This window comes from Fistularia commersonii, chromosome 12 (assembly GCF_037954325.1).
Source record: "Fistularia commersonii isolate RoL2024-O1a breed Wild chromosome 12, RoL_Fcom_v1.0, whole genome shotgun sequence".
NCBI lineage: Eukaryota > Metazoa > Chordata > Actinopteri > Syngnathiformes > Fistulariidae > Fistularia > Fistularia commersonii.
The window spans coordinates 19,542,173-19,559,154 of record NC_141295.1 but is presented as its reverse complement, the minus strand read 5'-3'; the positions used below and the strand labels follow the sequence as shown (position 1 = coordinate 19,559,154).

General features: G+C 50.0%; 2 protein-coding genes across 3 annotated transcripts in view; both read right to left on the bottom strand.

Annotated features, from left to right (window-relative positions):
• smcr8b (Smith-Magenis syndrome chromosome region, candidate 8b) overlaps window positions 1–6,154 on the bottom strand; it is a 17,441-nt gene extending 11,287 nt beyond the window's left edge. Inside the window, exons 1-4 of one of the 2 annotated variants that reach the window (XM_086157586.1) lie at window positions 5,611–6,154; window positions 4,825–5,243; window positions 3,246–3,970; window positions 1,838–2,179 (exon numbers count right to left, since the gene is read on the bottom strand). In XM_086157586.1, coding sequence (XP_086013712.1) covers window positions 1,838–2,179; window positions 3,246–3,970; window positions 4,825–5,243; window positions 5,611–5,790 — 1,666 coding nt within the window. In that variant the 5' untranslated portion in view covers window positions 5,791–6,154. The remainder of the gene's footprint in view (window positions 1–1,837; window positions 2,180–3,245; window positions 3,971–4,824; window positions 5,244–5,610) is intronic. The other variant, XM_086157588.1, reaches the window with a different exon arrangement.
• A 553-nt stretch (window positions 6,155–6,707) lies between these two features.
• mief2 (mitochondrial elongation factor 2) lies at window positions 6,708–15,697 on the bottom strand. The gene is made up of 8 exons (XM_086157585.1): window positions 15,541–15,697; window positions 13,428–13,587; window positions 11,018–11,183; window positions 10,860–10,933; window positions 9,501–9,677; window positions 9,246–9,409; window positions 8,860–9,012; window positions 6,708–7,890 (listed from the first exon to the last, which is right to left on the bottom strand). Exons 2-8 carry the CDS (start codon window positions 13,563–13,565, stop codon window positions 7,383–7,385), a joined length of 1,380 nt encoding a protein of 459 aa, XP_086013711.1. The 5' UTR covers window positions 13,566–13,587; window positions 15,541–15,697; the 3' UTR covers window positions 6,708–7,382.
• Window positions 15,698–16,982: the final 1,285 nt, after the last annotated feature.

Here is a 16,982-nt window from a genome sequence, read left to right as displayed (position 1 = left end):
GAATTAGGATTCACATCGGCGTTGGTTTTGAATCCTGCTCACGACATTGCGGGAACATCAGCCGGTAAACGAACCGGGAATCTCAGTTTAATGAGAGCTCAGAAAGCTCGTTGGTCCTGAAGGTGTGAACGATGGCGCCGACCGAGGGATGGAAAAAAGTGTCAGGAATCACTGCATTTTAAAAGGAGATCTTCATCTTCTCCTTTCGGCTTTTTCCTTCAGGGTCTCCACAGCGAATCAACCTTCACATCTAACCCTGTTCTCTGGATCCTCCTCTCTCACACCAACCACCTTCATATCCTCTCTCACCACGTCCATCAATCTTCTCTTTGGTCCAATTCCAGCATCCGTCTACCAATATATCCACTCTCCCTCTTCTGTCCATGACCCAACCTTCTCTGACCTTCTCTCCAAAACATCAAACAAACATGTGCTGTTCCTCTGATGGACTCATTCCTGATCCTCTCCATCCTGGTCGCTCCCAAAGAGAACCTCAACATCTTCATCTCTGCAACCTCCAGCTCTGCCTCCTGTCTTCTGGTCACTGTCAGTGTTTGTAGATCATCTCACCAGTGTCTCCTCCACCTTTCCTTTCCTTCTGGCTGATGTTCTTCTATCTCTTGGCACCCCTGACACTTTTCTCCACCCATTCCAACCAGCTTGGACCGTCTCTTCACCTCTTTTCCACCCTCTCCTACGCTCTGGACTGTTGACCCTAAGTACCTGAAATCCTCCAGCTTCTTGATCTCCACTCCCTGTAGCCTCACCGTTCCACCGAAGTTCCTCTCATTCACACACATATATTCTGTCTAGTTGCGACTAACTTTCATTCCACCTCCACCTTGAACTTCTCTGTTACCCCTACAGCACACCGTACCAGTGTCTCACAGCTAGCATACATGTCCTGCACCAGTCTAACATACTTCTCTGCATCTCCAGACTTCCTCATACAATACCAGAGCTCCTCTCTTGGCACCCTGGCGTATGCTTTTTCTAGGTCTACAGAAACACAATGCAGCTCCCTCTGGCCTTCTCTGTACTTTTCTATTAGCATTCTCAACGCAAATACTGCATCTGTAGTACTCTTCCTAGGCATGAAGCCATACTGCTGTTCACAAATGCTGACTTCTGCTCTCAGTCTCGTTTCCACGACTCTTTCCCATAACTTCATTGTATGGCTCATCAACTTTATCCCTCTATAGTTGCAGCAATTCTGCTTTTTGGTATTTTTTTTGTATTTATATATTTATTGATTATGGAGTTCCATCGAGATGTGTGAGACCGTAAAAGTGAAAAATAAGCACCATTGAAGTAAAATAACGGTCACATATGAAAAGACCTTTCTTAGTTTTGAAAAGGCCGTCTGTTATTTGGAGACATTCAGGAGATTATCTGCCGCCTGGCAGCCTGAAAGACACTTCAGACTTTTTTTTCCTTTTGAAATTATTTTCATTGTAATTGTTAATGACGCTTTAATTCATGAAAAATTAGAAATATTTTTTCTGAATAATATGTTTGGTCCCGTGGAAAAGCCGTGAGAGGCAACCGCCTTTTTATTCTCGCAAACGGAGAAAAACTACAGATGCGTCTTTTGTGTGGAAGCAGATTTGCGTCGCTTGAGTAATTCCACGCAGCTGTGCTCGGAGACACTCGAATCCCCGAAACCCGGCACAGAAAGTTGCCTTCCAGCCGTTTTACATAATCAAAGACTTGTAGTCTTGTGGCTGCGTGCGCAATGACAACAAGGGCTTTTTAACGGGGATTTTTTTCAACCGCAAATCAGCCGGCTGTTGTAAATGCTTTGCGGATCAGGAAGGTGACATCAGGAGGTTGTTACCTGGCGGCCTGGCGAGGGAACTCTCCGGACTGGTCTTGTCGTCCGGCTCGGCTGCGTGATGGTCGTCTTTCTCCTGGTTGTCTGCTGTCCGGTCCTGATCTTCCTCTTGCCGAGCGTCTTGGTGTTGACTCTCCTGGCCCTGGATCCCGTTCCACAGAGGCTGCTGCTCCACGTCCTCCTCTGTGATGGCGGTAAGATCTTCGGGGAAGATGGACTCGGTGGTGCTCAGGACTTCGATGCTATCCTCGCTGTTGGCCCGCCTGGCGTAGGCCTGCGATCGTGTCATGCCGCCGTCTGTCGCCGCCCTCCTGGGAGGCCCGTCCGCCATCTTGATCGTCTCTGCTGGGAGGAGGACATGGTCAGCAGCTGCGAATCAGCAAATGTCTCATACATATCTTCTTCTCTTCTTTGGGCTTTTCCCTTCAGGGTCTCCACAGGGAATCCACCTTCTCCATCTCACTCTATTCTCTGGATCCTCCTGTCTCACACCGGCTACCTTCACATCCTCTCTCACGACGTCCATCTATCTTCTCTTTGGTCGTCCTCGAGACCTCCTGCCTGGCAGCTCCACTTTCTACCCAGATCTTCACCATGGTTTGGACATGAATAGAGGAGCGTTCATGTCCAAACCATCTCAGTCATCACTTTATCTCGGTCATACATGTCCTGCACCCCTTAGACAAATTCTTCTTTTACTTCGGCCTTTCCCCTTCAGGGTCTCCACAGTGAATCCACCTTCTCCATCTAACCCTATTCTCTGGATCCTCCTCTCTCAAACAAACTACCTTCATATCCTCTCTCATGACGTTCACCCATCTTCGCCCTCTAGACCTCCTGCCTGACAGCTCCACCTTCAGCAACCTTCTACCCAGATCTTCGCCATGGTTTGGACATGAACAGAGGAGTGTTCATGTCCAAACCATCTCAGTCATCACTTTATCTCGGTCATACATGTCCTGCACCCCTGTGAAAAATTCTTCCTTTACTTTGGCTTTTCCCCTTCAGGGGTCTCTATAACGAATCCACCATTGTCCATTCCCACCATTCAACCCTAGTCTCGAGTTCCTCCTCTCTCACCAAGCCACTTCATTCCCCTCTCACGATGTCCATAAATCTTCTCCTTGGTCTTCCTCCAGACCTCCAATTCAACATCCGTCTAACAATAAATACTGCTCAAAAAAATAAAGGGAACACTCTTACACAGTTACATTGTGTTGTTTAAGTGTTCCCTTTATTTTTTTTGCACAACGTATATTCACTGTCTCTCATCTGTCCATGACCCAACCATCTCAGTCCGGCTTCTCTGACCTTCTCCAAAACATCTACCATGTGCATCCCACTGATGGACTCCCAGAGTCCCGCCTCCATGGCTGTGCTTTGGTTGCAGCTGTGCGGCGGTTGGACGTACCTCTGCTGTCGGCCCGAGGGTCGAGCTGCTGCGTCCTGTAAGACTTCTCCGTCCCGAGGACTTCGATGCTGTCGTTGCTGCTGACGCTTCCTGTCGGGATCGGCGCCGCGTCGGGGTCAGAGGTCACCTCCTGAGCCTCCTCCTCCGCCACCAGTTTGATGGGGATTTCCTCAACGCAGGAGAAGAAGGACTCCAGCGTTTTGGGGTTAGATACCTCCACATCGGCGGCTCTCGGCGCCTCGGCGCCTCCTTCCTCCTCCTCCTCCTCTCCCGCCTCGGGGCTCCACAGCTCGAACAGGAAGTTGGTGAGCGCGAGCCGCCTGGACAGCAGCCGCGTGATATGAGCGTTGTGCAACGCGCTCCTGTCGCCACGGAGACGGCGCTCCGTGTGCGCGAGCTGCTCCTTCATCAGCGCCAGGAAGTAGTCGTTGCAGAGCTCCTGCAGCGGCTTCAGGCGCCCGTCGGCGCCGCAAGACGAGGAGAGGCGGGCGGAGAAAGAGCGTCCGGGATCGGCGGGCGGCGGAGCCTCGGGGTCGGTCAGGGAGTCCGCCGGGTCGTAGGGCAGGAAGTCCGGCTGTTTGAGCTTCCTGTTCGGGTAGGACGTGACCTGGCGGAGGAGGTCTCTGTGGGTGGAGATGGCACGTTCGACAGATTCCAGCTCGTCGGCCGTCCGGCCCTCCTCGCGATGTGGGCTTCCTGCTTGCAGCAGCGTCGAGCGCTTGTACCTGAAAAACAGTCAAGTTCTTACTTGGGTCGGTCAGCCTTTGCTCTGCAAGGAGATCCATCTGCTGCTTTTTTAAACCAGGAGGGGAAAAAAAAAACATCTCAACCTCCAGGAGTCAGCAGACATTCAGCTGCAGCTCACGATTATTAAATCTCCTCCGACACGGAGCAGCACTTCCCCGAGACATCAGGAGGATCTACAACTCTGACGTCTCCTCTCACACTTCCTATTTGGGTTAAAATGTTTTTTTTCTGGAAACTGTATCTGATTTTACTAAACATCTCATTTTTTTCAACAAAATGTCTTTACTGTTGTTATTATTATTGGCTTCCGCCTCCGTGGGACGAACGACCAGAACAAACGCACTGACTTTGATGAAAATCCGCTAACTGAGCAAACATCTGAGCAAACGATGAGCCGACAGTGAGAAAGAAAAGTAAATAAATCTTCTGAGAGCAAAAAAAAAAAAAAAAAAATTCAAGTAGAATAAAATTACCAGGCTGCTGCAACAAATCTGCATTATTAATATTATTATTATTACTATTACTATCATTATTAGTATCATTGCATCCGGTTGGTGACGCTGTGACAGATTTTAATGGGTTTAAATGTCTCCTTAAAATAACCCTTGCTTTATTATTTACCTTGATGGTATTTTACATTTACGTTGAGGAATAAATAAGTTCCTGATTTCATTTCTGAGTTCAGTCGCAGCGTCAGAATCCAAAGGGTCTTCTGACCGCAGGCCGCTGGAGGACATCCTGTTGCAAGTTTTGAAGACCGAGCAGAAAATCAACTTTCCAGAGAATAAAACAAACAGAACGAACGGTCTAAAGCGTTGCATCCTAGACTTACTCGAGCTCTTGGAGTTTCCTCTGCAGCTCCAGGGAAAAGGCCTGTCTGTTTCCGGTCTTCAGGCTGTCGGAGGCCTGGGAGAACCCGGCCGACAGCTCGCAGAAGTTCTCCATCAGCTTGTCCTGGTCCGAGCACACGTAGGCCATGCAGAAGGGCCGCACCATCCCCCGCGCCTCCAGGTCGTACAGGGTCAGGTGGTGGACGTAGGCGAAGGCGTCGTCCGCCGAGTCTCCCAGGACCACCTTGGAGTCCTCGCTGAAGTTGAGACGGGGGCCGGAGGGCGCGGGGGGGCCGGGGCCGGGGCCGGGGCCCGACGCCTGGTAGTCCACCGACATGATGCGCACCGAGAAGTGGTTGAGGTCGAAGGGGCCGACGGCCGCCGGGTCGTCCGGGATGGTCAGCACGGGTTTGGGTCCCACCTGGACGGACAAGGAGATGTTCTTCATCCACAACCCTCAAAAAAGCTTCACTTTTTTAGCGGAGAAACCGACGAGCTTAAATGAGCCGTACTGCTGGACGGACTCAGTGATTAGAAGGTATCGATCGATAAGCATGAAGGTAGTAATAAGACGAGCGAGTTCCACTGCTGGATCGGCCTCCGCTTCCTCTGGAGGACTGCGTCTAATGTCCTAATGTGTGTGAAGGCCTGGATTCCATGAGCTCCTCAAACTATTTGACTCATTCATTTCCCTCGTCTGATTTTAGCTCTGCGTTTCATCTTTTCCCTGTGAAACCGAGATGTTCTTGTCCTCCTCCGGACAGGAGATGTTCTCCCAGAAGACGCACCTCCTCGGAGAACTCCGCCACCAGGACGAAGTCCCTGTGGAAGCGGGCGGAGGAGGTCCAGGGGTGGGCCGGGCTGAGCAGCGGGACGGAGAGCTCCTCCGGCAGAGCCCGGTCCCGGTCCTCGTCCTCCCCGAAGCCCCCGGTCCCGGTGAAGGGCAGCAGGTCCGGGGAGCCGATCATCTTCGGTCCGGCGGGGCCGCGGGGATCCGGCCGGCGGCGCTCCGGAGCCCGGGATCAAGCATCACGTCGCCCCGGCGCCGTCAGCTGACGCCCGGGGGGGGAGAGGCGACCTGCGCCCGGGCCGGGCCTCCGCTTCCTCCCGTCGGAACCGGACCGGAGGAAACTTCCCGGAGGGACGAGAGTCCCTCCCGGTCCGCGGTGACGGTCACACGGTCGGCAGCCGCCCGCCCGCCCGGTCCCGGGAGTCGGTTCCTCTTTCTCGGTCGGATTCCGGTAAAGAAGCAACCCGAAAAACACGGCCGTCGCCCCGCCTCCGGTAACCGGCCGCCGCTCGCCTGTTGCGAAAAGTTGGAAAAGAGAAAAACAAGGCAGGAGCCTCCAAACCCGCGGCCGCTCAGCCACGGCGACTTCCGGTCATTTTTCAAAGTAAAACGCCGCCGCCGGGGTTTCATGTCAGGCGCCGAACACGTGTTTCCGGTGCGGGTGAACGCACGCTAACTTTACCAATAGTTGAGTGAAGATCGAATTAAGATGGAATTTCACTAAAAAGTTTAATTGTAGTTAAAGTTTTAGAGCACGACAGGCTGTTTTGTATATATTTCTAAACACAGCCTTTTTTTTCGTCTCTACAAAAATCCTGTGTACATTTAAAACATTTCGATTTCAACTTAAAAGTGTAATGGTATATATTTTATCATGGTTTATTTTTATGTCCGTATCGGCTGTTAGCGCCGCAAATAACATTATAAACCGACTGCATTGCGGGACACATGACAGGACATCTGACCTACTTTTAACCGCTCATATGTCATGTCATATGCTCTGGAACCCACAGACCGAAGCGAGAAGCGCCTCCATGTGGAGTTTCGCTTTCAGATCTATCTTTGGGACGGAAAATGTTACTCAAGTGAGACTTCTTTACGATCTAAAGTGCTTTATTTGATCAACCTCTGGAACCAGAATTGTTTGCCGCCGGTTGCGCACACGACATCCGTACGTCCATTAAAAGCAACTGGATAAAAATATTAGGCAACTGTAATTCTACTTCACTCAGAAGATTGGCAACAGACCTCGCATCGGTTAACAAAAAATACACATCTCAACCTCCAGTGTGATAAAATATATATGTGAGGTTTAGTAAGTTCACGGCAGGCAGGCCGGTTAGTCCAAGTGCTGGCGAGTCTCAGCCGCTGCGTTTCTTGTCCCACAGCATGGTTCGACTCCAGGAAGGTCCAGGGAACCAGGATGTTTTCACTTGAGCTATTTCGAGTTTAGCGCCGCGGCGCTCACTCCCGAACTCTGAATGTACAAATGACACACGCTGAAACGCAACCCAGTGTGTGTGTGTGTGTGTGTGTGTGTGTGTGCGTATTGGGGGTGTAGTTCCTTGGGATTACCATAGCACCTCGGTAATAACGATCGAGTCTCTCTGTCTCGGCCTCCTTGTGACGCCCCCGCGGTCCCGGCCGTTCTGTCACGGTAAAACGGATCCTCGTGCTTTATTTGTGTCGAAGGGGGGGGGGGGGGGGCCTCAGCGGCGTCAAATCTGACACCTTTGCGCAAAAGCAAACGGGAAAGTGTGCGCGGAACGTCTACATGAGCAGTATTTCCGGCTCGGAGACGGCGCAGTACAGCATGAAGCCCATCTGGTCCACCTGGTCATCCGACAGGCCGCTCAGCAGGTTGACGGCGGGCTTGAAGTAGCTGTGTAACGCCGCTTGCTCCAGGTAGCCGATGAGCTCGGCCACGCACTGCTGGAATCGTACGTCCAGGCTGGCCTCGGCCCAGTCGCTCTCGCTGTCGCCGAGGTGCAGGAGGAGGTTGGCCAGGGCGGCGGCCTCCAGCGGGCGCAGGGCCGGGTTCAGCCTGCACGCCGCCTTCAGGATCTTCAGCACGAGCTTGCGGCAGCCGCCGTCCGAGGCGTCCAGCTGGGCCAGACGCTGGGTCTCCCAGGGGTAGAGGGACAGGTGCCAGGCGTTGACCCAGGGCGAGGTGAGCTCCGGCTGGGCCGTCAGAACCACGTCCCCCTCCCTCAGGACGGGCAGCATGGAGACGAAGAGCGGCGGATCGCCGCCGTCGGCCCCTTTCCCGTTTTCGGGCCTGAGGAGACACATCGGCAAATAAGATTTCCTGAACTGGAGTTCGGGCCCGATCGTCCAAACCCCATCGGTAAAACCCGGCTTCGCGTCCGCGTGTCTAAAACAGTATGTAACCGCCGGGCAGGGAAAGACGGGGGCTTTTTGCTGGGTGTTCCAAGCAGAATAAGAAACACATTAAGTCCGGGCTCCTGTATTAGGGATTTTGAAGACGCTTTGCTTAATAAACACATATATCTATGTATAAATCGATCCATCTTGTCGCGAATCGTCTTACTCCAGCCCAATTCCCACGACTTCAATGTCATCTCTTCTACTTTCGGGCGTCCCTCGGTCCTCGCTCCCCTCCTGCATTACAAACACTTTCCCATCGTCTTCTTTTTGTGACACATGATGTATTTTTACTGCTCTAATGAAGTAAAGTGTGCCTCGGATTTGTTGAGACTAAAAATCGGTATCTCGTCACTTTTGTCGGCATTAAAAATTGGACAGCGGTCCGAGCTGAGCAGCTGGCAGAGCCCAGAAAGGAACGGAATCCTGTCACCCGGTTTCATTTCCTTATTTCATAACGTGGCCGAGCACAAGCCACAACACGTCCGTCAGAGCATTTGATGATCCAAGGAGCTATTGTCCACTTCACACGGTGAAGAGACGGGAATCTAAAAAGTAAATAAGTGGACTCGTAATCTAATCATTTCATATTTTGTCTCTTGATCTATCTTTAAACTTTCGTCCTGGGTGGACCAAACGCTGTCAGGATGGGTTTCAGGGCCTCTGCTCGCGCTGTGAGTTCTGGCGCCACGGCAACCTCACGAAGGGAAGTGGCATCTAGATGTTGCTTTGTCTGTCCAAATCCTGACAGCGTGCTGTTCACTTCCTCTCCTGGATTTGTGCAGTCGACTGAAGTGAAAGAGGCGTGCGTGTGTGTGTGTGTGTGTGTGTGTGTGTGTGTGTGTGTGTGTGTGGGACTGACCGGATCTCCAGGCGAAGGTCCGGTCCTCCCAGCACGGGCCGGACCAGGCAGTCCAAGGTGCTGCTGATGGACGGCCAGTTCACCGTTTCCATGATGGCCTTGTTGAACATGTTCACGACCGATTCTGCAGACAGGTAACCTCCCACCAGGTACCTGCAGGGTGGAGAAGATGTGAAAGATCTGGCCGCCTCTCTTCCACGCACATTACAGTATTGTTTCTGTTTGCTTTTAGTGACCAGTTTTGAATGGAGGGGGACAAAAAAAATAAAAATAAATCACCAAGACGATAATAAGCTGAAGCTCTTAATGTACAGACGTGCACTGCGGCATCTTCTGATAATCATCGGTGGTCCTAAAAGCGGTAAGAGCGTGGAGGAAGATCAGACCTGTCCCAGTAGCTGCGTCCTCGGGGGAAATATTCCACATTGACCCGTCGGACCATCCAGTGCAGCGGGTGTGTGAGCAGCGTCTCCTCCCCCGGGACCAGACGCCACAGAGACGCTTCCAGCTGCAGCGGCACCAGAAGACACGCGTGGTCGGCGCTCACCACCTAAACACACACACACATACACACACATTGAAGCTGGCTGGACACACACGCACACATTGCAGCGCGGGTGAGACGGCGGTGCGAGGCTCGCCTGCAGGTCGTCCAGCAGCGACCCTCCGAGGCTCATCTCTCCCAGGGGCATGTCGGGGTGGCGGGTGTGCAGGAAGCCCTGCACCTCGGTGCAGATGTCCAGGGCCAGAGACTGAGCCCGCTGGACCTCCTCTGGAGAAAGAGCTGCCCTGGTGTTGTAGAACTGCTGCAGACGCTCCTGAGCACACAGAGGAGACGTGACCTCAGACAGGGCGGGAACCGGAGAGCCTTCAGAAGGACCAGGAACCAGTGTTGATGTTTTAAAGGTTCCGGGTTCCCCGTCCGACGGGAGGCCCTGATGGGAACCACGGCGTTTATCTTCCAAATGGCTTTGTGGCTCGACGCATGAAGATGCTTCGCGCTCACGCAGCCGCGGTCGGGAAACACGAATGAACTGTTGCTGCTGGTGGGGATCAAATCCGGAGAAGAAGCCCGATGGTAAGTGGCTCCGCTTCTTAAGTAGCTGAGGAGTTGATGAGCTGAGAGACTGGATGATGGATCAGACTCTTTGGAACGGGCCGTCCTCTCTAATCCCCGCAGATGTACGATGAAATCAACATCCCTCATTGGACTCCAGATAAATGAAAAACACCGGGAGGATATCAGACACATATGCGGCACATTAGTTACACAAATATGCTTCCGTCTGCTCGCAAGGAACCTGGGAGGATCTAAACGCCATTTTTCTCCGTGATGAACGCTCACACCTTCATACAAGTGAAGGTAGCTTACAGGAAGTAGCCTGTAAAGACCGGAGCATGAACGCATGAAGCACATCAGAATCAATCATTCTGAACGTCGCCCATCGGAAGGGATCATTCGTCATTTGCAAATCATGTCAACGAAATGATCGTTTAAAAAGAAAAAAAAAAAAAAAAAAGCTAATCCAGTTGTTTCCACGCTGGAATACTGGCATGTGCAACACTGCGGCTGGAAGATGTGCAGCCGCTTAGAAAAGGACACAGCTGCCAGTGTGTGACGGGGTTGTCACGACGACAAATCCCACTCTTTTGAGTGGCTTCCAGGGAGCGGGCGTGTGTTGTGTTTTTTTTTTTATTTTTGCTCTACAAACGTTCAGCCAGGCAATTATTTGATGTCACAGCTACAGAGGGAGCGGCGAACCTCCTGCATCACCGGGCTGCTTTGTGCGTGAACCTAAAGCCCGTTCATGCCTCTTTGCCTGTCTTTCATCAGGAAGGCCTCTCTGGGCTTTGTGCTGCCTCACCCGTGCATGACATTGTGTATTCCCCGCGCGCCGCGCTTCGCAAAACATGTTACGCATGCATAAATGATTGCGCCGAGCTCGAGCGGCAATCCTGCGCCTGCGACGCTCGTCCCCGGCGGGGGGTCGGGGCCGTACCTGCAGTGTGAGGGTGAAATTTTTGATCTTCCTGGGCTTGGGCTCGGCCTCCGGAGCGGGTTTGCAGAGGTCGCCTGTTGGAGAAAGAGGGCTGTGGAATCAGGATGTTCAGGGCCACGCGTGTGTTTGAACACCGGGTTTGTGTTTGAACTCCGCACCTTTCTGCTGCCCGGTCGCCTTGCCGACGTGCTTCATCACCACGCCCTCCAGGCCCCTCCGGATCAACGTGGGGGAGGCGGAGACCAGACTCAGCTCCTCCCAGCTTTCCGCCATCTTCTGCTCCACCTTCTCGTCCTCGGCCGTCCGCCCTGCTCGCTCAATCAGCTGCGACACACACACACACACACACGAGTGACGGGCGTGTCACCTAAACCGTTCCCCGACCACGGACCCATTTCACAGCCTTTTAGATGTGGTGGATAAAAACGTATCAATATATAAACCCTCCTGCTTTTTTCTATCAAATCCTCCTCAGGCTTGTCTTCTTCTGCAGGGTGCTTGGTCTCCAAGTGGTGCAGCACTTTTGAAGGCTTCATTGTCCCACAGGAGAGCCGGACCCCGCATATTATGATGCGTCAGCAGGTCTCCTGGTATTGTCTGTTAAATGCAGCTTTCTTTTTCTTACTGGTCAAAGGTTCTTCTTCTATCTCCTCACTGGGCCTTTTCCCCTTTGCAAAGAAACTTTCCAAAGATACCTGTTTTGTTACTCATGTTGCTTGTGGGTTTAATATTAGCGTTAATGCATCACGTGGCCGAGGCGGCGTCTTGACAGGCGTCAAGAGTGAGTCGTGGACGGATGGAACCCAGAGAGTTCAGCCATTCGTCAAAATAAAACGTTCAGACTTGGATAATAGAGAAAATGGAAATAATGTAAGTTATGTGTTCTTTCTGTGCGTCCCGGCACCAAACCACCCACGGACCGGTACCGGTCCCGGTCCGCAGCCCGGGGGCCGGGAGCTGCCGGCATAAACCTCATGATCTGTAGCGTCAATAAGAAACATTACATACACAATCACTGCCTTCCTGTCTTTGTGTCTTTTTGTTCTTTACTAAACTGGGTCATTTCTTTTATCGGTAAATTGAATGTTCTTTTGCCACATTTGACTCAAAACCGTTCGCAGTGAAAGTCGGGTAGAAAACAACCCAACAATGTGAATTGCAGTAACTACTTAAAATGTAGATGCCCCGCGGACGGACCCCATGATTCGACATAATCCAAAACATCTGAAGGGTATTTGTCTTTTCCCTCTACAATCTTTCACATGCCACGGATGTATCTGCATTTTTGCAGATTAAGCAACTAATATTATAATATTCTGCTCGCCCTATAAACTTAATCAAATGGACCTTAATCACATTCCCTCTGCTGATTAGCGACGAGCGATAAGGTTTATTGTGGCAACCGCAGGTCTGCGGCCTCGGAGTTTGTATTGTGGAAACAGGGTCGGGACATATAAGGACATAAGATTCTGCCGGCGGGACACGGAGTCGGTAGTGACTGATGGCGCTTCTGGACGCCCAGGTCGACGGGATCTCCGTGATTTCTACGCACGGGGCCAGAGGGGCCTTCCATTTTGATGAGCATGCTGCATCAGCTATGACAGTAAACATCATGACCACCCTTTGGGTTTGAAGGTCTCACTTTAACGTTGATCTGTTTCAAAGGAAACATTTCTCATCTGCAGAGCTTTCAGCCAGTCAGCAGACGACGGGTCACACTCACACTCACACTCACACACTCACACTCACACTCACACTCACACTCACACTCACACTCACACTCACACTCACACTCACACTCACACTCACACACACACTCACACTCACACTCACACTCACACTCACACTCACACTCACACACACACTCACACTCACACTCACACACACACTCACACTCACACTCACACTCACACTCACACTCACACACACACACACACACACACACACACTCACACACACACACTCACACTCACACTCACACTCACACTCACACTCACACTCACACTCACACACGCACACACACACACACACACACACACACACACACACACACACACACACTCACACACACACTCACACACACACACACACTCACACACACACTCACACACACACTCACACACACACACACACACACACACACACACACACACACACACACACACACACACACACACACACACACACAACTCTACAGCCAGCTGTAGGAAGCCAAGCCTGTCTGAGATCGTGTCTTACTAATCCCATTTGTTTGCTATCCAAACAGGAGTTAAAAATATAGCTAAGCTAACACTTTGGACTGGTCTATATTGGTCTTTGTCCCTGACCCGATTGTCTGAGCACGTGTTCCAAAAGCAGTGGGAACACGAATGTACAAAAAGTGAATTATCTTTTATTGTCACAAAACTATGGGGATTGGCGATTATATATCGCGTCAGAGTTCCCGAAGTACCCGGAGCTTTCTGCTGAGCTTTTCCCCCTCAAACTCGCTGCAGCGGATTGGACTCCCGGGCCGAGCGCATAGGAAGGAGTCACTGATGTGGCGCTAACAGCTCCAAACACACTCACCCGTTTCACTGCCAGCGTGGCGATGCCAAGCACGGCGGCTCCTCCGACTCCCAGAACCAGCCGGGCATTCGACAGCAGGAAGTCAATCACCATGGCGATGCCATCCTCCCCTCGTCTCCGACCGCCCTGGAAGTTCATCGTGTCCTTTCGCGCGGTTAGCCTTGGAAACAAAGAGCAGGTAGTCAGAGGAGCAGGAAGCAGCAGCAGACATGACTGCCAAGTAGAGGGAGAAGGAACTCCAGCTGCCTCCCGCCTGGCCGACATCTCCCCGATATTACAGGACCCCCGAGAAGATCCCGCAATATCTGCCTCCAATTAAAACTGCACATCCATCCGACAAGCTGATGTTCCAACATTAACGGAGGGGAGAGAAGTTTAAAGAGGAACTGAATATGGAGGCACATCGGAGATAAAAAAAAAAAAAAAAAATGAAGGTCGTCACGTACAGACCAACATTGGGAGCCTGGTTAGATATTGGACTGACTCGGTAATTTGAATTTGACACCTGGGGAATGAGACGCTCACGTAAAACGGCAAAATGTTTGAATTTCTTGGTAAATGACACCACAAAACGAACCCTTAGATGTGTTCTGGCTATTTCCTCAGGTCTCTTGAGAGATTAAGACCTCTGACTGCAAGAGTGTGTGTTTGCAGAGATTATTCATCTGGACCGCAAGAGATGATTGGACATAAATACACTTTTAACTTTCAAAGCCCCGAATGTTTTGCGTGTTCAACACATTCAGATGAACACCAGAGTGAGGCCTTCTCCTCTCAGCTCTCCATGTGTACGTGGTCCCACCAACGGAGGCGTGTTCTTTTTATAGACCCGGGCAAATTTAGAACAACCTTCCTCCTTCATCAGATTACAGCACGATATACGGCCCACGGCGCCCAGTCCATGGGGGACGGGGCAGTTCTGTATCTGAGGCCAAAGTTCAGACTGGGTTAAACAAGCATCAGGGTTGGCCGATGTTACATCACACCGGCCTGAATATTAACTATTGGTTAAAATCCCTTTCAGTGGGTATGCAGTTTCCTATTAGTCATCTAAAGATCAACGGATTATCTCTAAAACCTGCCTGTCGTATAACTTTTGAATCTACATCAGCGTATTTTAATCGACACCCCTTTAAACCACACGTCTTCTAGAAGAGCAGGCATTCATCAGGTTTATCACAAAACTAAATATTCCAAACATTTAAGAGCAAATCTATTCTTTACTGTCACTGGGGTTCATTTACCCTCAAGTTGTGGCTTTCAGGCTCTGTGATTCATCAATGATCAATATTCTTCCCTCAGCCGCAGGGAATCTTCAATCTGTGTAGCTACAGTTAACAGTTAAGACAATTCATATTTCATTGTATTTCTTATTCTTCCTCCTTTCTACTATTATCTATTACTGTTATGTTTTTTACTTGAAACTCTGGCACAACAATTTCCTTCGGGATAAATAAAGTTGTTCTCATCTCATCTCATCTCATCTCATCTCATATTGGCCCTGAAATGAAACAAAACAAGGGATTCCCTTCACTTTATGATTATATATATTATAATAAATGACTAAAGATTTGTTTCGATTGACTAAACACATCTTTGGTTTGTTGGGAATTACATTTAGTTATCTGAACAGTCAGATTCTTTCAGATTTTGTCCTTCTTGGGCCAGTCCAATTAATATATATTCTCCATTGATTTTGAGAAATAAATAGTGACTTTGGTGTGTAGAAGTGTGGTCGTTTTGTGCTCGAAAAAGAGTCCTCACATTTCTAATACGTTTGTTTTACCGGAAAAGAGAAGTTTTGAAAGTAAAATTGGACTGTGGCGTCAGTCGACGATTTCAGGTGACAGGTGAAGCCCTCTGTGACTTCTGACGAGATACCACCAACAAATTTAGCTTCCCCTTGAAACAAACCCCCTGAAACCACAGCCAACGTTCGCCTTTGTGGAATTTGATGAACAACCTTCGTCATCTGAGAGACGACTAGTTTGTCAGCGAGAAGTAAACAGTTTGTTGTTTCTTCAGCAGGAGAAAAGCTTAGCAGCTAGCTCTGGCTAGCAAGACAAAATATCACACATTTCGCATCACCGCGGCAAATCATGGCGTTACTTACCACTCAGCGGGTGGAAAAAAAGCACAGCCTCGACCCGAATCATTAGCGGTTGTTTACATGTGTTATTTAAACGACAAATCCCTTAACTGTAGGTCCAACATTATTGCTCGGAAGTAACGTTAACCAGCTAGCTAACAGCTGGTTGTCCGTCTTCTTCGGTGGTTATAAGTCGACGGTGTGTCGCGACAGCGCCCCCTAGAGGACGTCCGCGGAACTGCGCGGCTGAGCAGGAGGGCTGCTTGCTGTCATTCACTCACTGGTCTTTGACTTTTCCACAACAACGCAAGAGAAAGCAGTTTTCTCCGAAACCACATCAACTTTGACGTCCAACTAAACCTGCACATAACAAAAAATGATTTCAATCCCCATTTAGACTTTTTAACCAACATATCCCGAAAGATTCATGTAAATAAAAGGATTGCAATGCAGAGTCTACCGAAATGTAATGACACCATATACATATACAGATGTTTTATACATACACTCTCACATACACATATACATTAGGTGAATGAATCGTTGGGCAAATTGAGAAATTACTTGAAACAGTTTGTGAGAATCTAATTTTCATTTTATTTCTTCATTATTTTGACTTTGTCTTCATGCTCGTGAATTTTCAAACTCATTTACTCACAGCCTTCTTGTCACGTATTCAAAAATTGGTGTAAGCAGAACATGAGACAGTAAAATAAACAATTAGCCTGAAAATCCCTTGAAATTCCCTTATTTTTATGTGACCGAAGCTGGACACAGAATTTACACGCTCATCTTCCGTCCTTCTTAATCTGTAATCGGACAGTTTAGGCCTCTTCTGTTTGCAGTGAATAAGACTAAGGCTTGGGTAACGTTGCAGCCAGAGACACATTTTGATCAGCGACGTGACCTTTAACTTTGACCACCAAAAGCCCGTCATGAGGCGTGTTGAGGTATTGGGTTCTTAGTAAGGCGGCAGCTGATGATCTCATTATAGATAAATGTGTAATCTGCCCATTAAAATGGCAGAATTGGGAGAAAAGCTTCTCAAAGCCCATGATGGTGTTCTCAGATCTCAACAGATATACAAACTAGTTATGGAAAATATTCCTGTTAGATAGTGAGATTACTCATGATAATTACAGCGCTGTATGGCTTGATCCTTGGGTAGCCCGGTTTGAACACGATGCTTCTCAACTCTTACAGAAGTCGCTCGGCTCTGCTGGACGTCCCCGCATTGCCATCAGAGTAAACAATGCTCCATTTTGTTCTTCCCCGTCCTTGTGTTTGAGCAAGCGGGGGCTTCCCAGATTTAATGAACGGCAGACAAACTCCGCGGAGACAATTTCAACTTTATTTCGTCCACCCGGCCTCTGCGCTCCCTCAAATAGAAGTGACCGGCGCTTGCTGCGAAAACACAAAGTCACGGTCGGACCTCCTCCAGATTTTCCTCCGTTAGTTGTTAAAAA

What these genes read in the sequence shown, in the direction of transcription:
- mief2 (XM_086157585.1), bottom strand. Translation starts at nt 13,565, where the DNA reads ATGAACTTCCAGGGCGGTCGGAGACGAGGGGAGGATGGCATCGCCATG. An exon ending in CCACGCTGGCAGTGAAACGG is followed by an intron (nt 11,184 to 13,427) that starts GTGAGTGTGTTT and finishes TGTGTGTCGCAG; the next exon opens with CTGATTGAGCGAGCAGGGCG. An exon ending in ATTTCACCCTCACACTGCAG is followed by an intron (nt 9,678 to 10,859) that starts GTACGGCCCCGA and finishes CTGTGTGCTCAG; the next exon opens with GAGCGTCTGCAGCAGTTCTA.